General features: G+C 40.9%; 2 protein-coding genes across 2 annotated transcripts in view; both read right to left on the minus strand.

Annotated features, from left to right (window-relative positions):
- Window positions 1–403: 403 nt before the first annotated feature.
- On the minus strand, window positions 404–8,362 carry etnppl (ethanolamine-phosphate phospho-lyase). Its single transcript, XM_076112450.1, has 13 exons — window positions 8,304–8,362; window positions 7,800–7,918; window positions 7,161–7,320; window positions 5,927–6,001; window positions 5,408–5,501; window positions 4,193–4,309; window positions 3,298–3,380; window positions 2,725–2,950; window positions 1,950–2,104; window positions 1,740–1,829; window positions 947–1,077; window positions 701–771; window positions 404–505 (listed from the first exon to the last, which is right to left on the minus strand). Exons 1-13 carry the CDS (start codon window positions 8,360–8,362, stop codon window positions 404–406), a joined length of 1,482 nt encoding a protein of 493 aa, XP_075968565.1.
- Window positions 8,363–15,229: 6,867 nt separating this feature from the next.
- Window positions 15,230–26,925, minus strand: part of col25a1 (collagen type XXV alpha 1 chain) — a 138,610-nt gene continuing 126,914 nt past the window's right edge. The window contains exons 18-36 of the mRNA XM_076112467.1: window positions 25,811–25,873; window positions 24,603–24,671; window positions 23,785–23,829; window positions 23,498–23,542; window positions 23,165–23,242; window positions 22,361–22,384; window positions 21,546–21,590; window positions 21,326–21,370; window positions 21,006–21,086; window positions 20,807–20,869; window positions 20,666–20,716; window positions 20,104–20,130; window positions 19,599–19,679; window positions 19,143–19,178; window positions 18,543–18,596; window positions 18,372–18,425; window positions 17,937–17,963; window positions 16,703–16,756; window positions 15,230–15,355 (exon numbers count right to left, since the gene is read on the minus strand). Of these exons, the coding sequence (XP_075968582.1) occupies window positions 15,230–15,355; window positions 16,703–16,756; window positions 17,937–17,963; window positions 18,372–18,425; window positions 18,543–18,596; window positions 19,143–19,178; window positions 19,599–19,679; window positions 20,104–20,130; window positions 20,666–20,716; window positions 20,807–20,869; window positions 21,006–21,086; window positions 21,326–21,370; window positions 21,546–21,590; window positions 22,361–22,384; window positions 23,165–23,242; window positions 23,498–23,542; window positions 23,785–23,829; window positions 24,603–24,671; window positions 25,811–25,873 (1,068 nt within the window). The remainder of the gene's footprint in view (window positions 15,356–16,702; window positions 16,757–17,936; window positions 17,964–18,371; window positions 18,426–18,542; window positions 18,597–19,142; window positions 19,179–19,598; window positions 19,680–20,103; window positions 20,131–20,665; window positions 20,717–20,806; window positions 20,870–21,005; window positions 21,087–21,325; window positions 21,371–21,545; window positions 21,591–22,360; window positions 22,385–23,164; window positions 23,243–23,497; window positions 23,543–23,784; window positions 23,830–24,602; window positions 24,672–25,810; window positions 25,874–26,925) is intronic.

Consider the following 26,925-nt stretch of genomic DNA (forward strand, 5'->3'; position numbering starts at 1 on the left):
TCAACATCTGACTTCCCTGAAAATCATGATCAAGTGAATGTTGACGGATATTAAAATCAAGAGTACACAGGTTGTGTAGCGTGGTAGCTTTCATAATTAAGGGAATGTTTTGCACCAAAAAAAACCATAATAGACATGTTGTTATGGGGACAAGTGGCTTGATTCCTAAGTGTAATAAAATAAAAAGAAATAGTACCCGAGAAGACACTGCAATCTCAGAGATATACTGTATTATTAACAATGTAGAAACATTGTTAATCAGGTTACATGCAAAGGCACTTTATTTCCCCCCCCCCAAGCATTTTGTCACCTCTAAAGTTTATTTTGTCCGAACTCAGCTTTTTAACTCGGTAAAAGATAAAGTGTTGTCACTTCACAGCTCTGACTCCGTTTGCTGGCAGCGTTATGTCCTGAAGCGTTTGGTTTGTTGAGGAAATCCTCGACTGCTCCCTGTGTCGTGTGCTAACCCACTGTGACACTGGTGTCCATTTTCATCAGTTGGCAGCTTGAGATAAAACCATGAGGAGATGAAGTTGATTTGAAAATGTAATGTAAATTGAAAATGTAGACATTTGTTGTGGTTGTCCATTATACATGCGTCTTCTTTATGCAAGATTCAATAGCCTAAATCTTTGGTCCAAATATCTTTAGGTTCATTTTAGGCACGAAGGGCATTTAAAATAAGCAGAGTCACACTTACCTTTCTTTTGCTGCTTTCATTCTCTACACCCAATGCATTGTGCATCTTCAAGCCCAATGCTTGTTCAAGCTCTGGAAACACAATAACGCATACAACGAGGGCTCGTTCAGTGATTGTAGGCAACCTTTACAAACCTTGATCCTTTTAAATAATGCACAAGCCAGAAAGACGACGCGTTACAGCGCCACCATCCTAGACAACACCCGAGAGAGAGAAAAAAAAGTACCGTAAGGGAACAGCATGTACCTGTGAGAATTTGGTCGATTTTCTCCACCACCAGGTCAGCGTCCTCCGTAGTGAAGCACATGGGGGGCTTGAATTTGAGCACATTGCGATGAGGTCCGTCAGCACTAAGAAGGATGTACTGTTCCTTTAGCCTGGGGGTAAGATATGAATTACTCTCTTCACACTGCATCAATTTACACATTTAAACTAAGTGGCTGAGTCATTTAAAAAGCCGCTTTAACAGCAGATGTATTGACCGCACGTAGCAGGAAAAGCACAGGTGGAACCAACGATATTAAACGACGGCTCTGCTTCATGCAAGTGTCCAGGAAGCAATGACAGTGAGCCTGCATGAACAATAGCAGGCGCACCTGAATGGACGCAACCTTAATGATCGTTATTAATTACACCTGTGACAATTTGAGTTGATATTGAACCTTGATCAAATGTCAGATACTGATAATAAAAATAATTACAAGTGGCAGAACATGCAGCATTTTGATTTCAAAAGCTGAACATGAAAATATCATGATTTGATAACGAGCTCTTACTTTCAAATATTATACACAGGAGTACATGTGTTTTTTACGATTCAACTTTATTATCCTTCCATAAATTGATAAGCCTTTAGTGTGATACGTGTTCTTCACAGTGCACTAAAGCTATCATAACGCTTGTGGAACTTTTCATGGGTGCCGTTAATCTCAGCAGAGAATACGATGCAGAGCAGTATCAAGCAGCCTCTTTGCTTTCAATGCTGCAACTATATTTATTTTATTATTAATATGTCATAACCTGCGTTCTCAGCACTTACCGATATATAACTTCTTGGGCTTCCGCTGTCGCAGGAGTAAGCTTCAACCTGTCCTTCACAAGCTCCATCCCGGCAAAGAGGCCTCGACCCCTGCAGGATGTGACACCGTTTAGTTACAAACTCCAAAGCATTCATTTAGTCGGATATAACTCAGCTGTGTCCTAGATCAACTGTTGCACTGTCACATCCTGTAACTGTGTGTGTGCTTACCTGATATCACCAACCAGTGGATGCTTCTCTTTCTGCTTTTCCAGCAGGTTGGTCAGGTATCTCCCCACATGCAGTGCATTACTCTGGAGATCCTCTTTCACAATCACGTCCAGGACGGCCATGCCGATGGCACACGACACTGGGTTGCCGCCAAACTGAGAAATTCAAAACCACACACACACACACACACGAGGAAAGATTACACCGCGGTTACACTCACACCTCCTTGGAAAATCAGCAGCTTGATCATCATGAGAATCTGTATGCTGGTGACAGAACCACAAGGCAATTTGATGCATTCAATATATAACAGGCTTACAATGTCACAGAGTCAGCATGTTTTTTTTTTAGTTTATGCTAAACTGGCGACACATTCAACTCAACTACTTTTAGTATGAGACTGGAAAAGATCCAAACTGCAGCAAACTGACTGAAAATACATTGCATTCTCTTACATTTGTGACTAAACTATTGTTGTTTCACAGGAAGTAACTGTAATCTGAGGCAGTCAGTGGAAAAACAACAACTAGCTGGGACGGAATGTATTTTCCCCCATAATGTGGAAAACAGATGTGTTGATACGCTCGGCAAATATAGACAAGAACATATAGTTCAAGGACGAGGTCGGGTCAGCGCCATTTTAGGTCAACTTGTGTGTTCTCTGCAATCTGCCTTTGTACTTCTTTGTAGAGCTTAATAACTACATTACTTAAAACCAGCTATTGAACATTTTAAAATATAATATCACTCGCACAATTCTTCATCATGCTCTTACAGTATTGAAATACTCCATTCCAGATGACAAGAAGGCCTCTGCCACCTCTTTGGTCGTGACCACACATGACATCGGGTGACCGTTGCCAATAGGCTTTCCCATCGTGACAATGTCAGGCACAAAATCCTCTCCCTGAAGCTGGAAGGCCCAGAAGTGGGTGCCGACACGACCAAAGCCCACTTGGACTTCGTCGGCGATGAAAATGCCCCCTGCCTTGCGGACATGCCTGTAGAGTGGCAAAAATATCCATTAGTATGGAGGTAAACTCCAATGAGTTACTCATTCTCTCAATAAGGCACAAACTCATAGAAGCAACAAGATACAAGACAGTTTCTTTGATACTGCAGCACTGTCAAAGGAGGATATTCCTAATAAACTCTCAAATATGCGTTCTGGTGCAGCTGCTATATGTCTTTCTGGGTGTATATCTCTTCATTGCTTTAAGAATTATTTTTTGCAGAGTGCAAAGTATGTTAACACATTTGAAAAGCAAATTTTTGTTGAAAAAACAAAACATAGAAAGAGTACCGAGCACACATATTTACTAATCTCTGCAGTAACTTGGGTACATACTGTGCCACTTGCTGGAAATAGCCCATCGGGGGAATGACCTGCCCGCCACAACTCTGCAATGACTCCGCAATAAAAGCGGCAATCTGTACAAGAGAAAACCATCAGGCCTATCAATCTAAAGCCAGACTGATCAACTGGAAAAGAGGAGGAGCTCTGGCGTCTTTGACCTGTGGATCTCCCGCTATCATGAGGAAGTTGCACAAACAAGAAAGAGGCAATCGTGGAACGTTTGGACAGAAGTTAATGTTAACGCACTGTAGGCCAACTGTGGAGTAAAACAAAACAAAAAACGCTGGCTGTGTATTCACTTGGACACAGTACACAGTTGTGTATTTCATAGGATCAGCAGGGTGCAAACATTTAATCACATACATGTATCTCTCCAGTATCACATGGGGGTTATTGTACTCCTGTCGTCAGGTTCCTCCTGTAGACGCATGTCTGCACAAACACCCGTTAGAAACATTCTGTAAAATCCCATGGGCAGAAATTCCGTCCCTCTCGGCAGTGGAAGCAGGGTTGGCTTGAGCTTTCCAACATACGATTAAGGGCCAACAACCTTGGACAATAAGAGTTCACTACACATGATCTTGTGAACTCGAATTTGACCTTAAGTGCACGCCAGAGTGCTCGGCCTGAACCTGAGAAAAAGAAAAGAAAAAGGAAAAAGTAGTAAATCTAATATGTATTCATAAATAAAAGGGGGTAATGTGCCATGTTGTTTTCATACTCAAGGTACATTGACATTGCATAAGACATTTTTTGTTATTCAGGGCCATGTCCTTGAAGAAAAAAAGAGTCATCATGTAAAAATGGAAAATCCAGCAAAGAACATGTGTTGCCATATTTCTGCAGTGACTTCTGCTAACACAGCGGTATCAAACACAAACTGTACCTTTCCTCCTTTTTCGTGGACTCCGTGTATCATATCTTTGACTTTATCCGCATATGCGGAGGCAGGGTCAGGGTGATCTGCTCTGTATTTGCCTCTGTACACATCTGGGCTGGGAGCCTGTGTAAGGGACGAGACGGTGAGACGATTACTAAAGCCGATTCATAGGCAACGGCTGCGTCCTAATAATAATAATAATAATAACTTTATTTATATAGCATCTTTAAAAACAGAGTTTACAAAGTGCTTTGCAGCAAATAGAAGAGCTCCTCAGGCTGGGAAAAGAAAAGTGTAATTAATAAAGGGACAGGACAGGACTACTCCGCTAACATCTTGGAAAACAACGACGACAAGAGTAAACTTGTTTGTTTTTGTTACATTTTCAAGTGACACATTTTTGATCCAACATGTCGAAACATTTGGCTACACTATACGCCACTATCCATTCTAGCTTGTGTTCATCTGAATGTGAGCATATGCGGTAAACAGGCATAGCATGCGGGAGAACTGCCAAATACATTTCTAAAGAACTATGGTTGAAGTCCTTGCTCGGACCACACCCATGGTGGCTGACTCCTTTGTTTGAACTGGGCTTTCATTTTGAACTCAATGACATTCTGATCTTGTTGTGCAAGTTTGTCCACAGATATACTGATAAGCACCTGGTAACGTTCTCAACGTAGGCATCTCCAGAACCATTTACAAATCGAACCATTTCTTTTTAATTCCAGACACAGGATGACCCTCAGGTAACAAAGCATTAACAGCACTCGTTATTGTCTCCCATTCCGTGGCTTAAGCAGGTCCTTTAATTCCACTGCTGACGCTGTTAAAAATGGCAACGTTTTAGTCTTCAGTGCCATTTTCACAAGTGCGCACTTCCGGGCATATGAGGCTGGACGCGTAGCCTTATATGGTATAATTGGGGCGTTAATTATGTCAGTTTACAATTCTCAACACGCTCTGTTTGACGCACAGGTGGCATTCATCATGTTTACGCTCGACATTTACACAGTTATCTGAAGGGAGGAGAGTTTGCTGAATCTGACATGGCTCACTCGCATGAGAACCATTATTACTTATTGTGCAGGAGGGGGAGGTTTAAATAACTGGAATGTTTCTTGCAGCTTCTTGAAAAGCCCAGTAGAGGAAGTTGAATCATGGTGTTTGAATAGTGTGCAGGCAGGCAGGCAGACGGGGGAAAGAAAAAGCACTCACCACATGGACTGATTGATTGTGCTCAGCATCTGACTGGTGGTGGAACTTATACGGACTGATGTCAATGAGCGATGAGACATGGCCGTGATACGCACTGCAAAACAAAGCAAACGCATGCAGGCCACCGACCAAACCAGTCAGTTCTCTCATTTGCAGCGGGCCCATTTTGACATGTCATAGCAGGGTAAACACGTGTACGTTGATCAAATGATCGATGGCTTGTTAGTACTTAGTGTGTCGCAGCCATTCCAGTGAGCCAGCATGCACAATTCCAGGGCCCTGACGCAGTTGAATGGAACACAGCCATAATTCATGTTGTTAATGTGTTGACAGTTCAAAACTGCTGCTGTGAAAAGAGCCTATGTGGAGTGTGCTAAACATGGTGAAGACAGAACTATTTTCACCGTACAAAAGTATAGCATCTTTAAAAAAAATGACTCGTCATCTGTATACATTCATTTTGCTCATCTGGCACTGTACCAGGTGGTTTTGAACAATGACGAGGCAAAAAACACTTACTTTTCCAACGTGATGATATCTTTGTGGCCAGTGTACTGCCATGCTAGTCGGAGGGCCAGGTCGTTGGCTTCAGAGCTGAAGTTCAAAGGGGCAAGGGTTACTTTGAGTTACTCAGTCACCACAGAATACACAAGAGAAGCCGTCGATGTCACGAGCAGGTACTGTAAGGGCGTATGAAGTGACAACTATCCAATTTTGGTAGCAGAGTATAAAGCGTAATTAGGCTTTATTATGTTATATTAAAAAGGCAAAATCAGTTATCTAGCTGCACCAGTTCTTTACAGTGAAAATGGAATCACATTGCAAAACAACTGCGACAGCTGTTAATACAATGTGATTCTGGAACCTGGCTGCAAGGTTTTGCTCCTATTCAACCACAAGAGCACGAGTGAGGTGTTCCCTCTCACACCCATGTGTTAGATGGGGTTAAGGTCAGGTCTCTTTGCAGGCCAATCAGGTTCTTTCACACCAAAGTCAGAAAACTATCCCGGGGGCATTGTCATGTTGACACAAGAAAGGGGTCCCCAAACATTTTTGCCGCAATATTGGAGACGCAATATTGTCTATAATGTTGCAGTATGCTGTGGCATTTCCCTGAAGACCATATGCGACATATTATAAGTTATCTTTGTCTCCTTGTCTTCAGTGTCTTGATTGCACACGAGTACACTTTTGACCTGTTGGCCAGGTTATATAAAACCAGTGCGATGATGACTTAAGATCTCTGTTTTGTCTGTTTCATAACTCTCTCTCTCTCTCGTGGCATCTAGGGTTAGGGTTAGCGGAACTCCAGCAAGTGGTGTAAATAAGTAACCAGACCAGACTGGTGCAGTTTGATGACTAGGGTTACCGAGGGCGTCTGTGTCAAATCTGAGCAAGCTAGACATGCATAATATAATGCTGTAGTTCTTTTTTTTCTCGGAATCCAATACACTCTATAGGAATGCCGACCTGAAACGTTCACTTTAAACCATTATTTATTATGTCAGCTTACTCAAAAATCAAGAAGAGCAAGAGGCTGATCCAAAGAGGTTGATCTGCCACAACCGGTTTACTCTCTCATGTATGTTGTTCCCTCTTGATTGCAGTTGACTCATACATGTCTGGATTATACCCTTCTAACTTTACGGGATCGGGATAGTCTCTCAGGCTACAGTTCAAGTAATTTAAGCCGAGCATGAGACAAGATATGAATAAATGATAATTGCATCCGTGAATCAATTTACCCACATACCCTGAGTTGACAAAGTAGCACACGGAAAGCTTGTCGGGCAGTGTGGCCTGCAGCCTCTGGGCGTACAGTACAAGGTTGTCGTGCAAGAATCGCGAGTTGGTGCTGAGCAGTTCCATCTGCTGAGCTCCTGCCTTCACTACATCCGGGTGACAGTGGCCCACTGGGGAATGGAAGAAAAGGATGCACACAGGATTAGAACCGGCCCTCACGTTCAGGACAAAAAAACACACGCTTCAAATCATCCGACTGTAATTTGAGGTCAAAACATACCATGACAACTGATATTAAAAGGCACATAATTGGAGGCCAGATGCTTAAATTAAAGAGTGGTGAATGTGGTAGGTAAGGAAACATCCTGTTTTACATTCCTGTCTCTGTCTGCAAGTAGTGCAGCTTTCGTCACTCCGAATGAGGTACGTTACGTGACAACTTTGTAGAGCAGATCAGTTGGGGGAAGTCTGTGTGCAGTCCTCTTATATATCACCTGTAGCTTTGAAGGCACATTTGAATGCCAGCCTAACACGTATGTAACACATGTATGTAAGAGAGAACAACCCTCTCTATGCTCTGAGGTTTCTGTTGGGACATAAAAGTGGTATAAAAATAAATCTGGTTATATTTGAGTGCGTGCGTGTTTACCGTGAGCCACATTGTTGATGCAATCCAGGTAGCGGAGACCTTTCTCATCATACATGTATTGGCCTTTGGCTCGCACAATCTTGATGGGGTCATGGCTGAAGAAAATCTTACAAGACGGCCTGCAGAGGAGCAACTATTGACTTTTCTAGATGTGCAAAATGTGCCCTTCACTCCGATTTAGCAGGTTTTTATGTTGTACAGTGGTTAAGACATTGTCATACTGTGTGTAAAGGGCACAACAGAAATAAATAGGCTGTAATACAATGTAATGCATACAAATGAACCACTGCTTAGCTACAAATATACCACCTAATTCATGAATACAATTAATTTCTTAAATTTATTGGGAAACAAATTCTTGAAATTCTAGTGTAAAAAAAAAAGTTATTATTTACTATTTCATGCCGCACTTCTAGAAGTCTGTCACAGTAACTAGCCTGAAAAACAACATCTGTATTGAAAACGTTGTTGAGCAACATAACTGCAGACTGTCAATTATCTTACCCAATGTGCTTCTTCCTCAGGTCTATCGTCTTCTTCTTCTCAAATATTTCCGAAGACATCCTGCTGTTTGTCGAGCTGGAGGAAGACGCACTCTTTCCTCCTCACTGACACGAAGATTAGCAACATCTGCTCGAGCACAAATAAGACAGCTGTACCTATAGTCAAGGGGCTGTTCTACGCCCACGTGCACGCGCGTACAGGCAGAAAGAGACAACCACACACCCACACACAAGCCGCAGCTCGCGAAGCTCTGTCGTGCTGCTGCCACCTAGCAGCAGTACGCTGACCTGTGCCTCGAAGACAGTGACGTATCGCTACCCCACCAGTAGCGTTCAGGCTGTTTAAACAAACACCTGTTCCACAGCTGGTTGAAAAGAAAAAGCGTAAAGGCCTAGTGTGTACTTTTATTTTTCCATTTTATTCTACTTTATACTTAAGCACTATACTTATACTTATATTGCACGTTTTACACCACTTAATTTATCAAATGAATCAGCTGTACACTGGTGGGATGTAACAAGTACAGCACTTTTTTTGTTGTTGAAGCAGCTGTACTTTACTTGAGTGTTTCCATTTTCTTCCAATGTATACGTCCACTCTACAATTTACTGGGACATATTGTACTTTTTCACCTCACAACATTGATTTACGGCTTACTTTACAAGAATTATATTTTAACACCAAATTATCATTACAAATGATAAATAGTTCAAATGAGCTCCACATCGACCAGCTCCATTATTAAAACCAGCTTCTACATTATAATAATAATCCAATAACATAAAATGATAACATAACACCGACAGGTGTAGCATCGATAAAGGTGCATACATTTCCTTCATAGTTCGTTTCTGGTCATTAGCGGCAATTACTCTTATAGAGAACGTCACAATAATAATAGTAATTGAACCAAGACACTTAAAGGGACAGTAAGGATTAACATAAAAGCAACTCTATTGTTTGATGTAACTGAAAGACTGTTTATTTGGCTCCAACAGTACAGTCATATGAAATGTCATCTTGAAATATAGTAGCGTGTGAACACCAGGGTCTTTAAAGAAATGTCAATCAAGTGGGTAAAAAAAATGAGTAATACAAACAAAGAACACAAAGTGAACAAATGCCACAACCAAAAAAAATGCAGTTTTAACAAAAAGCCATAGGGTGAAATTTGCTTAGTTATTTTGCTCCTGCACCAGGACTGCATGTTCTTTTGGAGAGTATGTGGCAAAACACTTATTTCAGTAAGGCTGCGGTGTAATGGAGGGTACAAACCTGTCAGAGTTTCTGATAATTATCTTTTAGAATAATGCAGATGGATGTGACAATTATCCTAAGACAATCTAAGAGGTTTTTATGAGCCAAGAGTGGCCTACGGGTGTAAGCTACTTTTTCTTCAGAGGAAGACTTGACTCAGAGCATTCATCAACTCACACACACACACACACGCACACACACACACGGCTTTCAGGGAGTCATTTTAGAGCCCCCTCCTCAGCTCTGCTAATACTGATATGGAAATAAATGTGTCATATTTTGGCACATCTGCGATTAGCAGAATAAACTCAATTTTAATAGTGAACAAGGAAAGACAACAATCAAACAAACAAAATAAAAAAATCAATTGAAAATTAGCTGCACATGCTAAAGGTACAGTTTGTGAGAACAAACACTGTAACAAAAGGCTGGAAATCAAAACAAAAAATTTAAAAAAATAAACACATTGCAAAGATTTAGTAGATATTAAGTAATGGAAGTAACACTTTGAAACACGAGTGAGGAGACAGAATTTGAGGAAATATTTAAACCAATCAAGAATGTAGATTTAATGAAAGGTCCATGTTTACATTTGTTTCTTTGTCTTCTGGTATATAAACCAGGTAGTGGTGTACAGGGTAGCACGACTGAACAAATGGAGCGATTAGAAATCCCAATGACGTGATCGTTCAGCTGCATTTGATGCTCCACACATTAACCAAAGTATAAATTGCACTTGTTGTCAAATGAGCACACAGTTTAACAGTACATTAATAGTCCACTATACATATATCAAACTACATTCAATGCAAAGAGAGAGAGAAAAGAGGAAGCGTGAGAAAAAGCTGTGGTATTGAACTTTGTGCCGGTGCATTGGCTGGGCCTGTCAACGCTCAGGCCATCAGTACTTTGTTGTCATAGTGAGCTTTTTGACACACAAAATTAAATAAAATAGACAAACCACTGTAAGGCCTATAGTCTGAATTAAATGCACAGTGAATACACACTGGTCTGTTGTTTTTCTTTGTAAATGACCAACTTCCTTCACACCGATCCATTTGCAAAACTATTACGTGATGCCTGAGGATGATCCAAAATCCTTCATAATGTCAAGAGCGACACAGCGGAAACTGACGCCAAAACAACTGAAAGGAATGCCGTTTAGAACCAAAATGCCTTCATTTAGGAAGTTATACAAAAATAAATAATTACCTGCAAGTAAAATATTGAGACAAATACACAAATGTATGCACAGAAAAACTTGTTACATACATACAACCCCAACAACAATAAAGAAACCTGTCGTGTAGTTCTTGCCACTGGTAGAGCGCATCAACTGAGCTGTTGACCTGCTATCAGATAGCACCATTATAATCTACGTGCATCCAATCTTGAGAACGATGAGATGAACTGTACAATCAAACAGAAACCATACGGGAATAAATCCTCTTGAATCCACCTGTGGTTGCTGCTACATCACAACAAAATGTTGGTGTTTGACATCTGCCCCTACAGCAACTCATCCATGCATATTTCTGATGTTGAAGAAAAGAAGTACTGCGAGTATCACCTTGCATAGCACCTACTATGTCAGAAGGCAATTTGAAATGAAGAAATATGAAAAAGATGGATAAACTATGTTGAAAAATAAACCTATTGCTGCATTTCTTGCTCCATCTGATATGGAATGTGACATAAATGGCAACCAGTTAGACTGCGGTGTATTAATGGTAGTTGACCAATTAACTGTCAAATTTAGCTTTTTTTTGCACTGTGATACATGTTTTCCATATGTTTTTAAGACAATACATGAGGTGTAAAAGAGCAGCGTAACGCATCTGAAATAGTTCTGTTCAACATGATCTGCCTCATAAAATACCAGCAACAGTATGTTCGGCTTAATCCGATTGTTGCTCAGTTCGAGCTAAATGAACCCCAACGCTGAAACAATGGTCAATGCTTTCTTCAACACTTGCTCAAATCAATACTGGTTTTCAATATTTAAGAAATCCAGAAGTAATAAATGGTGTACATGCAGTGAACTGACAACACTGTACAACTATCATTCCATACAACAAGTCCAGAATGAACAAGTTAGCATATTTGTTACAACGCTGGATGTGTTTTGAGCAAACAATATGAGCTTCTTCAAAAACCCCATGAGTAAGATCAGAGGCAGTTGAGATGGATGCAGTCTTCATACTGCACGCTCAGGTGTAGCTGTAATGCTATTTCAACATTGTGCAAAAATGATTCAAATGAAAAACAGTGCGCGACGTGCGTGTCCTTTCAATACTCTAACAACTCACTTTTTTTAAACTTTTTTTTTTTTTAAACCAAACTTAGCTTATACCCTCCTGAAATAAACACCATTCCAAGAATTGAAAATATGATATAAAGTTGTACATTTCTGATAAAGGAATGAATCAAAGCTTGAGGCACCAAAGGCTATCATACACAAAACACAAACAATGTTAAAGAATGAGAGCAAAGAGAAGAAAAAAAAGAAATAAACATGATCGCATTCTGTTAACGCTCTCAGTAGATCGTGAAGCTGCCTGTTTGCTGAGGCAGACGCTCCCGGCTGATCTCCACGGAGATCGATGAGACTCTTAGCGACTCTCCTGCAGAATCCATTGGCGGGCCCCGAGAGGGTCCATGGCAGGCCTGTCCAAGCTCAAATCCATGTGAGCCTGATTTGTTTTCCCCAACAGTGCAGCGAGCCTGCTAAGTTCTCCCCTCTTGTCCGGAGACACGTGGGTGTGGGAGGCCCAACACCAATGATGATGATGATGATGCTCAGCCACATGAGTGCAACAGTGAAGACCTGCTGATATCATACCCTCTGCAGGCATCACCACAATAAAGCAACAATAACCAACAGCTTTACTTTCTGGGGGCTTTTCAGGCTACCAGCCATGGCGTGACTCCCTTGGGAAGATTAAAGGAAAGCAGAATTTACTAATTTAGAGCTCTGGGGTTGTTGTTTTTTTATGTTAGTGTTGTTTTTCCTCTCTGCAGAAGCCGTGATGCAACCACAAAACAGTGACATGTATGTACAATACATATAAATATAGTTTCAGTACTACTCATGCTTTTGCAGGGTCAGGGTTGCAATGTTCTGTTTGGCACAGTTTTTTTTCGTCTTTTAGAAAATGGTGCTGCATGAATGAGCGGTGAGCTTGTTGACACCAAACAACACAGAACACCTAGCGTTTGGTGTTAGAGAGCCAGTCCAGATCCCTCCCTCCTCCTCCACTTCATCCTCATCCTCCTCCTCGTCTCCTTTCACCCTTTGTGAATCTGGCCGGGCTGTGAAGCTCCAGTCCGAGCCATGCAAAGACTACAGAGACAAGTTCTGCCGCCAGCCAAGGATGTGAACTCCACCACGATGTGGATGTGAGAAAGCGGACACACGTCTTTTTTATTTATTTTTTTTCACACGGTGATGTGAGTAGAAGCAGCTTAGAGCGTGAGACGGTTATCTCTTTTTGTTTCATTGTACACATAGACTTCTTTTCTTTTACACATTTTTTTTCCCATTAAAAAAACTATAAATACCATAAAAGAAGCATTATTTACAAACTCCATGCGTTTCAGGTTAGAGCGATCACTGCAAGAAAAAACACAGGAGAGAGAACGACATGAAGATGGACATGTTTTCACATTGTTTCATGACTGAGTTGTACAAGCTGGTTTGACACAGCCAGATTTTTCACACAACAGTCAAACGTTGTTACGACATTATTTCACAGAAAACCCATGCAAACATAGAGAAGCCGAAAAATAACAGAGTGAACCAAATATGAGGAGCACTGTTCATGTCAATTTAACAGGAAAGAGTAACTGAATCCCATCAACAAAAGGTCTGAAAATGCTCCTTTTACTGCAACTTTATATTTTGTTCACTCCGTAAATGTGTAGGTAACCAACTGAAATGTGTCATATTACTCAAATGTAGTCTTACCTTCTGCCAGCATCCAGGCATTGGTAATCCATCTGGGCCCTGTTTAGAGAAAGGAGCAGGGAGGAAAAAAAAAAACATGAGGACTGAAAGAGGAATGTGAGGTTTGCTGTTAACAGAAGCCTCCAAACAATAAGCGCAAATCACAGGTGGAAGATACCGCAAGCAAACTGAAATGAACCTCTTCATAGGATCTTTACGGAACAGGAACTTAACCTACAGTAATGCTGTACCATCCTGGAGCTACACAACTGTCAATATGACACTGCTTGTCTTGTATGTCGTCTTAATCATTAATGCAGATAACACATTTTCTCTGAGCGTTGTGATAAAATCATATTGCATGTAATGACAACTGCAAAAGTGTATTCTCATTCATGCGCGTAACACACAGCAAAATATAGCTCATGCACATCTATATGTTGATGATTCTGCCCTCTGATTTTATTATAGTCGCCCCTCAGTTGAGTTGCAAAACCACAACAAGCTGGATTTGAGGACAATATGACAAAATCAGGGGATTTATCTGAAAATAAAGTTATTGCAGCTGGTGTAGATGTAATTCAATGAGATGACATTTGTGATATGAGATGGTTTCTTACCTACTATACCTCATTTCCTTGTCTACACACAGTACACAATCACTATGGCCTTTTAAAATGAGTTAGTCTATTTTTAACCACTAATAGTTCCACCCATAATGTAAGAACTTCCATGCATTACACATCATTGTTTCAGAAACACAAAGCATGACATTTCTTAAAATGTGGTCATCTTGAATAGGTCTGGAGCAATAATCAGTTTAATCTATTGTTGTTCCCTTGTTGTCATTTTCTGGCCCCTTGTCGTCACGGTCTGGCCCAATTGGTACAACTACAGGAAGGGGAAAGGGGGAGTAGAAGAGTGGTCCATGGGGACTAGTAAAGGAATCTGTGTTAGCATCAGGTTAAAAGGTAACTAGTCCATGAAGGGAATCAGCAGGAAGGAAACAGGATTTGTTTGTTCCAGTTTTAATCAAGGGAATGGAAGGATTCAGTTAGAAGGATATATTTAAGTATCAAGTATATCAATAGTGATAAGTTTATTTGATGTATTTCACTAGTAATGATGTGTATTATCTAAAAGAGGCTGCTTGCGGTCAAAAAGTTAGTATATTAAGGTAAATGTTGGTGCATGTTTGTTTTGTTTTTTAACACTAGATGGAAAATGTAGTTGTGATTAAAATAAGATGTGTTCATGCCTGTCAAGCTCTGAAGTCATGCATGGTTTTGTTTCGCTGAAGGTGAGCGGCATGCATGGGGTAAGAGGTGGAGGAAAAAGAGAAATACTGTACCAATTGGCACGGGGCATCCAGCCCGTCCAGACCTGGCTGACCTGGTTCCCCCTTTTCACCCTTAAATCCCCGGAAACCCTGTTTGCAAAGATGACCTAGGAGTGTTACTGGGAGAGAGGTGCATGACCCTTAACCCCTGCATCCGTCCACTACGACGGACACAAGGGGGGGAAGACGAGCTGCCCTGTGAGCTTGCTGATACCACAATCCAGCCCAATTATATGTTTTTCAGCATTTAATGCCATGTTTTTGTGTCTGAATTGCAGAGTTACAAGAGAGTAATGGACTCTGTGTTTCAGGTTGCTATGGTCTGGTGGACGCTGGGTATCTGTTTAGCCACAGGGCGCTCATCCTTGTTCGGAGACGACTGTTCTACACGGCTGGGGAGGCGATTTCCAGCTTGGGACATACCAATGGGCAGGGTGCATCTAATCCAGGGGCACCCTGTTCTCCTTTCTCGCCCTTAGGCCCTTTTTTGCCCTTCTTTCCCTTCTCCCCCTGTGGATACAACGTTTTGGTCAAGTTAGCATCATTTTTTTTTTTTTTACATTTGGGACAGCACTGATATTAGAAGGGGTGTGATTACAAAGGGAGTCTATGGCTCACAAAGGAGAAAGACACATGGTCAACATTAGGGGATACCAGACAGTAATGGGTATTCCAAAAGCATTCCTTAGGGCAGGAAGAGGATGAAAAAGGCGAACATTACAATAGGAAGGAGTAAAAAACAGAGCTGATCACTAAAAGGGGTGTCAAGGGCAGGAAGGATGAGAAAGAGAAGCAGGGAAAAAAAACTCCAGGAGGACAGAATTGAATCCACTACACACTGGAAAAGTTGAAACTGTATCCCTCAAAGTTTGGGTTAGAGTTCTTTTTTCATTCAGAACATGCATGAGGGAATAATTATTGCATTTCTCTTGATTGTCATTCAAATTCTGTCATCCATAACCTTTCAAATTCAGAATTGACCATATTTGGCGACCATTTTCCAACGCAAAATAGATCCCAGCACTGATTCTGTTCCGGGTGTTTAGCAACAAATGGAACAGAAGCAGCGCTGGGATCTATTTTGTGTTTGGAAAGTGGTTGGAAAATACAGAGATTCACAGAGACGCGAGAACGCCAAATGCAAATCGTGGGTTATCTATTATTAGGAATGGGATACAGTTTCTCAAACAACTAGGAAACACATTAGAAGTGTTAGTAATCGTGGAAACATACAGATTAAGCACTGAAAAATATACAGTAAACTACTGTACACACAAAACGAGAGGTTATCAACAGGCTCAAGTGCTCATGGAAGTGACATGTTTTTAAGTATGTTCATGCATGAAAACAAATGTGAATCTTAAGAGGCTGTTGTCAATGGACTTGCATGGTCGATCATGTTGAAGTCACTTCTTTTGATGCCTCAGAATGAGATTTGACTTGTTGATTTTGTGAAATGAGATGACAAATCATTCAAAAGTGGAGAACAAAGGTTTGAGAGAACTGGGGATGGTATTTTATGCAAAGGACATATGTTGTATCGTATGGAGTTGTTATCCAATTACTTAGTTAAACATCTTTGATGAGTTACTCTCTTAAGAAAGTAAAAACGATATTGATCTCTAACATAAGTAGTTCATTAAAAGGCATAAATATACATACTTTTTATACATTTTAATTCGAAATTCCTGTCAGCCACTCTATTCCTTCCAACAACCATATACACTCTGATCTGTGAATTACAGATTAGGAGAAAACTAAAAAGTAAAATACCTCTGTAGCTCCTGTCACTGTCCATTGACATCAGTCCTCATATGTTAAGGGGTTGTCAAGCCATATTATCCTATCTACATCTACCTTATCTCCTCTTTCCCCAACGTCGCCTTTCTCTCCCCTTAAGCCCTGCAAACCCTGTAAAAGTGCAGCTCTACTTAATTACACTGGCTTTACTATATGCAAAGACAAGAGAGAGGGCTCTTGTCCTGACAAAGCTGCAGGAAAGACATCAGGATCAAACAAAAGGAAAAGAGAAAGTGGAGGGATGTGCAACAAGAATAGATTATGTTCAATACGTCGCAGGCTTTTAAGTATAGAAAAAGAAAAGCCGAAATTCATCCGAATCATTTGCAATAACATATCCACAGAAAAAACAAGCTTAACGCAATTTGACACTGGAGCTGTGCCTTATTGTCGCTCACCATCATTGGTAATTATTTGATCTAACCAGTTAATTATTGAAACCATCTGCCTCGCAGTTCGCGCTCGGACAATCTGAAGAGCCGCAATGCATTTTGGGGTGGTTGAGTTTCTCACACTCAGACATTCTTGCTCATATAGTATACCTAGTAAACATAGTATACATCGAGGTATTTCTAGCCTAAACAAAATCCACACACTATGCAGTTGGAACGGACAACATACTTGATTTTACGTCATACAACTAACTATACTAACTAGTTTGTATGCGATATTGAACAGTAAAGTTCGATGTTAAAATGCTTGAGTAGGGACAATCTTCTGGAGCACCATACAATATACATAAAGTCAACCATCATGTGTACTATATGTTGATTATGAAGCGATGAAGTAATATGACAAATGCTAGGATATTGTTATTTAGGATTTGTGCATTTTGTAGAACTTTTATCACACCATTACTGAATCAGTTGGATTGTGAGAATGTGCAAACCAGCCACAGATTAAACTCCCAGGTTACCTTTAACTCTTGATACACATATTTGAGGATTTTTATTTTTAGATAGTTACTTAAGAGCATGGGCATATTATGTAATACTTGTTGGATGGGGTTTAAAATCAAATAAACTGAGCTGTTGCATATAATAAATTGTGCATGTGGATCGAGTGTCCGTGTATATGAAGTATACACCTGGTGCTAATTAGACAATCACTGATGATAGAGGTCAAATCACATTAAGCTTGGTTTTTGATAATAATAAAAAAGCTTTTTTTATGTTTGTTTTTTTTTCTATATTTAAAAGCGTACTTGCCAAGCAGCCCTGTACTTTAAGATGCATTCACTGTCACCTAAGCCTTCAGGGAAAACTGAACAGACAAAGTTAAAGATACGTACATCCAAGCCAGGTGTTCCAGCAGCTCCCTGCAAATAAAGAACATTAGCTGTACTATCATTGCGGCGTTGACTTTCACAAATGCTAACACCTAAGCCTGCACAAATATACACATCATACCTTGTTCAATACATGTGGGAAATCAAACAAATGTGCCTATTATATATATATATATAGGGGTATTTATAGTACGGCTTAAAGCTGACTTTGTCCTTTCTAGCACCAAAATCTATTAGAGACAATATTTAACTGCATTGACACCCAGCGTGACTGGAGGAACTTCTCAACCAGAATACAAGATCACATAAATGCTTTGATATAATAACCGATACTAACTTTAAGCAACATGCATAAGCTGTCACATGGCTGCTGCCGACTTAACCCTGAATAAAGATAATGCTTCTTTAACAACATGATAATATCTTCATCGTACTTACAGGAAGTCCATAAGGTCCCCTTGGTCCTGGTTCACCTGATGCTCCTCTCTCACCCTAATACAAATGAACCAGCGTTGCAATCACGTGAAACTAAAACAACACCTATAATGAAAGTCCAAATGTACTGTATCATTAGTCAGACATAAGTTCAAAATTAAATGTTAATCTTACTATGTCACCCTTTGGCCCAGCTGGACCGGCCAGACCCGTAGGCCCATCCGTGCCCTGCAAAGAGTAGCGTTGTCGTGTTGAGTTTACATCATTGCAGTATTGCAGGTATTTCAAAATAAAGTTGATTTTCCAAACAAACACCAGATGGAGAGCAAACATTATGTCGAGCGTCCACATTTGCACAATATTCCCGTCAGGTTTGACCTACAAGCAGCGCACAGAACTGCTGCTAGAACACGTGCAAGGACATCTACAACACTGCCGACACAGTTAATGTATGAGTGTGTGTTAATGCTGAGTTAATGCAACACGGGACAAAAGGGGAGCCTTGAAATGCCTGCTGTTCTGTATGATCGCTTTTCAACTCAGTGTGGCTAAATTCAACTCATGGCACCTAGCTAAGATGTAAACATTTGACAGATGGTCATAGAACTTTCTCTTCACAGTGAAATACAATAAAATGGAGTGACAGTGGTAACAAATTTGGGGGAAAGTGTGTGTGGTGGGGGGGGGGGGGGGGGGGGGGACTGTATGGAGGGTGAGAGGGAGAAAAGTAGGCAGACGTTGGTTGGTGAAGCCTCTTGGTCACTTGACACTCACCCTAATTCCGGGCTTGCCGTCCAAGCCGGAGGCTCCCTGCGTGGTTATGGAGGTATGAGTGACATGAACAAGGCGGGATTAGTACCAGATGAACACTGTTATTAGGACAGGTTGATGGCAGGGCTTACAACAACTACATTACACTGTGCGTTACAGGGAGTCAGCCCAGGCAAATGAAAATGAAGACAGAAAATGGAGAGGGCGCCGCCCACACACACACACACACACACACACACACACACACACACACACACACACACACACACACACACACACACACACACACACACACACACACACACACACACACACACACACACACACACACACACACACACACACACACACACACACACACGGCTAAAATACAAATGAGAAATTTCTATGGATGTCTACGGGAATCAAGGACAGGGCTTTTGCAGTTGGAGAAGTCCCATGGTGCACGGCTGTACTTACCGGGAGACCCAATGGTCCACGATCCCCTTTGTGTCCCAATTCTCCTCGAATACCCTTCACACCATGCAAACCAGGTTCCCCCTAAAAAACAAACAAAGGAAACAAGGGAAGCAGGCAAACATGACAAAGTTTCTGCACCTGCGCCCGTCTCTCTTGTGTCATATTTGACGAAGTTGATGTACTTGCAAAAGCGTCAGCTAAATAAATCTAGGCTCGCTCCTGTGGTTTCTACAAGAAATAGTGACGACGCATCGGTGACAGAAAGTACAATTGGCTTGTTTTATGGAGATTCACACTCCTAGAGGTTGCTCTTTTTAGGGTTAATAAATGTTGCACTTTTGAATGGACATACACAAATGTACACATATTTAATATGAGGGTACTACAAGTACATTTGATTCTCACTAGGTGAGAAGAACTAATAAATAGTGCCCGTCATGGTTTCATTAGTCATAATGCCCTGAATGTGAGTCGTGCACTATCAAACTTTCTTGTTGAAATTTACCTTTGGTCCAGAGAAACCATGGGGGCCCTGAAAACATTGCAAAAAATATTAGTCAGTGATTGGCCTCACAATCCATATTTATTTCATATTCTATACAACTGAACCAAGTTTTTGTTTTTGGTGCAGACAGGATGGAAACATGTGCAGCACTGTGAAGTTTTCCACAGACAATTATTGCCAAATCCTCAGCCCTGTGTTTTCCTTTTTTTTGTATTTTGAGAGGTGACTTTACAGAAACAAACACCGCTGTGGAATTATACAGAGGACAACCTGATATACTGGTCTACAAACACTCAGCTGGAAGATACAATCTAGTCACTGACAGCTTTAGTTTGTGTCTTTTATTGCGAGTCTGAATACCTCCAGAGATGAATATAGTGTAAAAAAAAACAGACATATTCTTGTCTTTTGCCATTGCTGTCTGAGAATACAGTTGGAAGTTACCTGCAGTTAGTATGGAAAGGGAGGATGTACAGTATAACGTGCATGTTTAAGCATAGCTTGTTCCTAAACGATAAGTACAACATAGCGTCCACTGATGAGACCTTTTAGAAACACTCACCATGGGTCCCGGGGGTCCATGGGGCCCTGGTGACCCTGGAGTGCCGACGATCTGTGAAGTTTGCAATGAACAACATCTTTTATAAAACTACTCTAGTATGTTTATGGCGAGTCAAAATAAAAAATCTTTAATGTGACTTACTGAAGAACCTTGAGGACCAGACAGACCTGAATCTCCCCTGTCCCCTTTTACCCCATTGACACCCTATGGAGCAAATGCTTAATGAGACATGTTTGGTTTCTATCTAATAAGATGTTTGAAGTATTCTGATGACCATAAACAAAGATTTTGCAGGCTTAGTCTTATTGAATAGTTAGAATATATATATGTAGATTCTTACAGGCAGGCCGAGTAAACCGGTTGTTCCTTTCTCTCCTGAAGCTCCAGGCATTCCCATGTCTCCCTTGGAACCTTTGTAGCCCTGAGAACGAAGGGGAAACATGTAGACAGATAATGAAAAGGAGCTATCGTACGTCAATTATTCACCCTGTGGATATTAATGCAAATGTATTTTTTGTATACTATATAGAAATACACATTAAGATGGATAAAAGGTCTGAAATCTCCATCTGTTTACTCCTCTGAGATAATCCTCAGTCAATAGCCGCATCAATAATACAATTACAAATTGAAAGAAATGATTCGAGATAATGAACTCACTCTTTCTCCATCGAGTCCAGGCAGACCAGGCATACCACGATCTCCCTGGGAAAGGACAAATAGACATTTTAAATCAAAATGCAGATGTTACCGGTTGGATTTTTATGCAGGACAGTAATATGCTGTGATTTTGCTTTGTATATGAGCTTTGCACATGTAAGGAAAACATTCTAAATTGTTGTTAGGCAGAAGCACAATGTGCCGGAAAAATAGAGTTTACCTTGATACCCGCCGGTCCGATCGGCCCAGGAGGTCCAGGAGGACCCTGAACACACAGAGACAAGCAGGAGGAGTTTCAATTAGATTTCTCCTCAACGGAGGAAATATACATCAGTGGAACATACCATCACAATGACATGACTTGCAAACAGGACAAAAAAATGTTAGCAATCAGTGATGAACAATGACTGAAAGACACATGCCAAAACTCAAAAACACGTTAGCTACAACATACAGATAAACAGTAATCATAATCAGATGAGTGGGCAGCAAACTCACTCATCTGACGTACTCATATACTTATAGCTACACTTGGCATAACTTCAACACTAAGGTCTACAAACTAGAGTTTGAACAGAGACCCTGTTCAAGATAGGGCCTAAATATTAGGTGATAAAGCAGAACCCAATGTATGGTCGTCATCAGATCATATCAATCAATATTATGCTTGGTGAATATTCCCAAACAAATCTTCAGTTACATCAACATACTTTGCCTACTTGGCAGTCTAGCCTCAACTATAATCTGCTATGTGCTTGGAGTGCTTTTGACCAAAAAGTGGACCGTGTGAGTTTTGGAAAAACCCCTTTTTAAATATTTTCTCATGAGGTTGTTTTGAAATGATCTTTTACCAACATTCAAGGTGACAACCAGCAACTCGGGCAGCCGGTAGGGTCAATCACACAGAAGCATAAACGGCACAAGAATAACAAGGCAATGCAAACCAGGGTTGGGATCTGGTGTGGCCCATGCAAGGACGGAGATGAATCACTTATGGAGATGACACAACACAAAGATTACACAGAGCCTAATTACCGTTACTGTAATTGTGGTAATCTTCTGAAGTAGGCCAAAGGAGTGGTTATGGGCAGGAGGCAAGAGGATTGCAGAGGTCACACAGGAAAGAAACCTTTGTGTCAGCACATTTCGGCACAGATACACCCTCAAAATGTACTATTTATTAGAGAACAGATGATAGCCTGTTTATCTGTGGAGGACGTACCCTGAATAGTGTCCGCTTTACTAAGAATTCATTCATGTTTCATGTTTCTTTCGTGTAAATTAAGTACTGCAGCAGTGGCAACTGTTAGACGGACATCCTGGCTGAGATGTTCGATCCAATGAACGCCAGACAGAACCATTAACTATCTTAAAAAAACAGAACTTTCATCGATTGTAAAGATGCTACGTAAAAAGTCTTGGCTTTGGGCTATTTGGCTCTTGAGCTTTTGCACCTTTTGGGGGGAATGTAGAAGAATAAATTATACCTCTTAAGTTTTCATTTCTATTCTGTTCATCGTGTCTTTGTGTATTCCTTCCAGTCCCGTATTTCTCAGTATCCTCTGTACAGACGGAAACTATTTTCTATTAATTAACAAACCTCTGTTAGTGAAACCTTTAGGTGTAGTGCGAAGAGAGCCAAGACCAGACCTGTAAGAGGTCACACCTCAATGTATAATTCACCTCCTGCTTTGTAAAACAGACCTGTATTGAGCCTATGCAAAGCCACTGCTACAGACTTGCGAGTTGAGTTCCCAGACCCAAACAATATGTCTTGCAGACAGTCTTTCTGAAGCAACAGATATGACAGAAATGTGGTTAGTGAAGTACTTGTCTGACCTGTAAAGCCTCCTGAATGTTTCCATTGTAGTCAATGATTTCAGTGGATCCTTGGTCTCCTTTCTGTCCAGGGGGGCCCTGCACATTATTGCCATCAAGAAACACATTTTAACTCATGTTCTTTCATACTGCACTCCCAACTTAAACATAACATCATTTCCCGCATTTAAGACCAATATCAGTAAAAAACTGCTATGGTTAGACTGCTGCCCCCTGTTGGTAATCAGCATGAGATGCTGCATGTCATGGGAAATCAAAGCATTTCATGTTACTTGAGCATGAGTCATGAAATCATCCGAGAAACCGGAGAATAGAGGCGATATAATTGCTTACCTTTGGGCCAAAAGATCCAATTTCTCCTTCGTTTCCAGTCTCCCCCTAATGTGAGAAAACAAACAAAAATGATTAAAGAATCTGTAATATTATTATTCGTACATTCTCCTTTGCAGAAAGCAGTACATGGATTCAACACAACAGCAGTGACTCAAAAATAGTAAAAACTGTGAACATCGAATGTTGGAAATCCAAGATCGGAATCACCTGTGACATCTAACTAAAGGATCAGCTAATTAAGGGGCTGTGGTCACCAAATGAAAAGAAAACACATCTGCCATGCTCACCTTTGAGCCTTTCAGACCGGGTGTACCAGACTCTCCTTGTGAACCCTGCCGTGAGTAAGAAAAAAAATAGATGGCGAACATGAGTCATGAGGGACACTTTAAAAAAAAGACTCATTTCTTGAGCTATAAACATGAAATTGATAAACACTCTATTCATGGGTTCAATCTAAATTCCTCACAAAAAATAAATCATTTAAAATGCATATCTCACAAAAGGAATATCATCAACTTCTTGTGCTCCTCCCGAGAGAGCAACACCGTCAGCTTCCCCTGACATGCCCGGCTTTTAATATGCCATATAGCTGCCAAGCAATGGAGAAAGTGTTTATTTGAACTCTGGCATTGATAAAGAAGGGGTTTCACTTTTGGGGGTTCTAATAGGATGTGAAACAGAACCGAGGGTCGTCTCAGTTTAGACTGGAGCTTAAGCTACCTGCTGGCTCAGTGCCAGACATAAACAATGGTAAACTCATTTATATTTGGTTTACTCTACGCAGACTCCAGGGAAAGCCTTGAACCCATTACAGCTATAATGGGTTAGCCAGCTCTTTTTGTTGAGATAGCCGACTATTTGAGGGATTGAATGGGCTCTTGCTTGTGGATGCATTCTACTTGTTCTCATTCAAAACTCTGGGAACTTTATGGCGTGTGCTTAAATCAGCTTGGCTCTAGATGGCAGCGACAATCTATGACTTTCATGGGTGAAGAGACGGTTGTGAACAAGCAGAACGCTTTTAAATACATACTGCTGAATGAGCCAGTTTCTTTTTTTAATGCAATTTGTCTATGCATTGCACACATGCTGTTGAATAACTGACCTTTGGTCCTAGGGGTCCAAGTTCTCCTCTTTCACCCTTTCCTTGCGGCCCGTGGTCGCCTCTCTCTCCCTATACAGACAAAAAGAGCAAACAAAGACAAGTTACCTCTGCAACCTGCATTCGTCACGGAGAAGTGCTGATCAGGGCCCAGTTCCTTTTTCTCGTCAGCAGAAGAGCTGCGATGTATCTTCTGACAGAACATCAGGCATGAACTTCAATTTCCTTAATGTTCGGCAGTATTGACGTGGTTGAGGGATCTATTAAAAAAAGCTCCACGCCCTTCTCGTGAGTTTGCTTACTCGGCAGATTTAAATGGTGAATCGTAGATACTTATGTTGAGTCAGTACAATCGGCTTACTGATTGTGAAGGTGAAATGTTATTTAAAAAAAACAAAAAACATCTGCATCAAGCCCTCTTTGTCCTGATGTGAATATAAGGTGAATATTTAAAGAAAAATGCAAATCCTTTGTTGTATAGTTTTGTGCATTTTCTCTCATTGTAAAGTGATATAAAATAGCCAGTAGAGGGGGGTGTGGTGTAAATTAAAGCCCATACTCTCTATTACTTATTTCTGATACTTAAAACCAATTGGGACTCCACCATCAATTCAATTAGGCTTTATTTTCTCTTCAAATAACTGCTTACTAATGATAACTTAATGGCACAAATAAATCTGCAAACTCTCTGGGAAAAAAACAAAACTCAGCAGTACCCTCTAAAAAATTGGATGAACCCCAAGTTGTCTCAAACATAAGGAAAAACCATCAGAGGAAATATGTGCCGCAATGCTCCCTCCTTTTTCAGCTCTACCCTGACATTTGAGGGAGCAATATGCCAGATGACAATGCAAAACCAAATACACCTCGATTATCGATGCGCTGCAAACAGCCTGATGCAAAAGGACAATGAGAACATTAATTGTATCGTGTGACTGGATTATCACCGCTGGCTCCACAGTGTGATAATGTCACGACTCAAAGGGAGCGGAGGGGATTAGCTCATTCTGACCACTTCCAAGTGACATTTTGAAGAAACAGGGGCTTAATCACCCCGGCAAAGTGATAATAACGGATAATGAGACCATTAAACCCAGAGGAACTGCTGATTTCAATGACGATCGCACTGACAGGATGTGATAAAAAAAAGCTGTCAAAGCTGAAATATGCACTGTGAACAAGCTTATTGTAATCAAGCAAAAGTCACCCACCTTCGTTCCTGGAAGTCCTGGAAGCCCTGGCTCTCCCTGGGGGCCGAGGAATCCAGTCTCACCCTGAACAAAAAAAAAAAAGCAGACATCACTTATTTTCCCACAAGGCATTTTTGGTCTAGCGTTACCTGCACCCGCCGTTAATGAGAACTGAACACATACAGCACACAAGATGAATGGCCAAACATATGCAAAAACGACAGGCATGCACCTACTGCTCACACCAACACACGCGCTCAGGGACACATGCATAAATCACGCACAGACACAAATCACCATTGGCTTGTTAATTCATCCCCTGGTTTCACATCCATTAATGACTCCCTCTTATCAGCCTGAATAGACGGTACGACTGACCTTGTTAGAAACTCATCAGGACACAGGAAGCGTTCTGCTTCAAGCGGTGTGCAAAAACCAGGCTTTCTGCCACTTGTGAAGAAGCTTTCATATTTTTGCATTTGCCCTTTCACTTATGAGGAGTGAGCTTCCAACATGAGGTGTGGCGCTTGATTTGATTTGCATTACATTTGATTCTGCAACCAGAGCTCCCACCTACTGTAGCTGAGGCGCTCTGGAAGCCTTTGGAGAGGTAATGGACACTTGCCTCTCAAACTTTTAAACATTGATTGGATAAAGAGCCAAAAATGCGGAGCAGAACAAAGTGCAAGCGGAGCTCAGAACCCGAGAGTGCTGCGTTAGCAAAAATATTGTTAGAATCCATCAAGCATTCAGGCCTCTTAAGTAAAAACAGGAGTATATTAAATGTCAAATGAAAGGGCTTTTTTTTTTATAAGGTCAGCACATAACAAGCACGCACAAGGAGAAAACCAAAACCAAAACAGCAACAAGCATCATCTCATCATGCCCGTGTGAGCATTCCTTGCATTCACATTATATTTCAAGCTAATGATCCTGAGAAACACTGAGGTGGTTGGTATTCTTTAAGCAAAAGATGGCAGCGAATTATTATGTGCCTCTTGTTTCCCCATCTGCTGTTTGTTTTTAATGGTAAACAAGCGAGCACTTTAACTAAACCAAGAAAAGCCTAATTCGAAAAGATTCTAGATAATCAAATAGAAATAGCACTTAGCGAGCGGTAGTTTTGACACATTTTT

This window comes from Anarhichas minor, unplaced genomic scaffold, assembly GCF_050575085.1.
Source record: "Anarhichas minor isolate MPS153535 unplaced genomic scaffold, ASM5057508v1 ptg000049l, whole genome shotgun sequence".
Lineage (NCBI taxonomy): Eukaryota > Metazoa > Chordata > Actinopteri > Perciformes > Anarhichadidae > Anarhichas > Anarhichas minor.

Excerpts from the sequence above, each read along its gene's own strand:
- etnppl (XM_076112450.1), bottom strand. The coding sequence starts at position 8,362 with ATGTCTTCGGAAATATTTGAGAAGAAGAAGACGATAGACCTGAGGAAG. Across the intron at positions 3,381-4,192 it reads TCCACGAAAAAGGAGGAAAG|ATTGCCGCTTTTATTGCGGA; the intron begins GTACAGTTTGTG and ends TCTCTTGTACAG. Across the intron at positions 506-700 it reads ATGAAAGCAGCAAAAGAAAG|CTGCCAACTGATGAAAATGG; the intron begins GTAAGTGTGACT and ends TTTTATCTCAAG.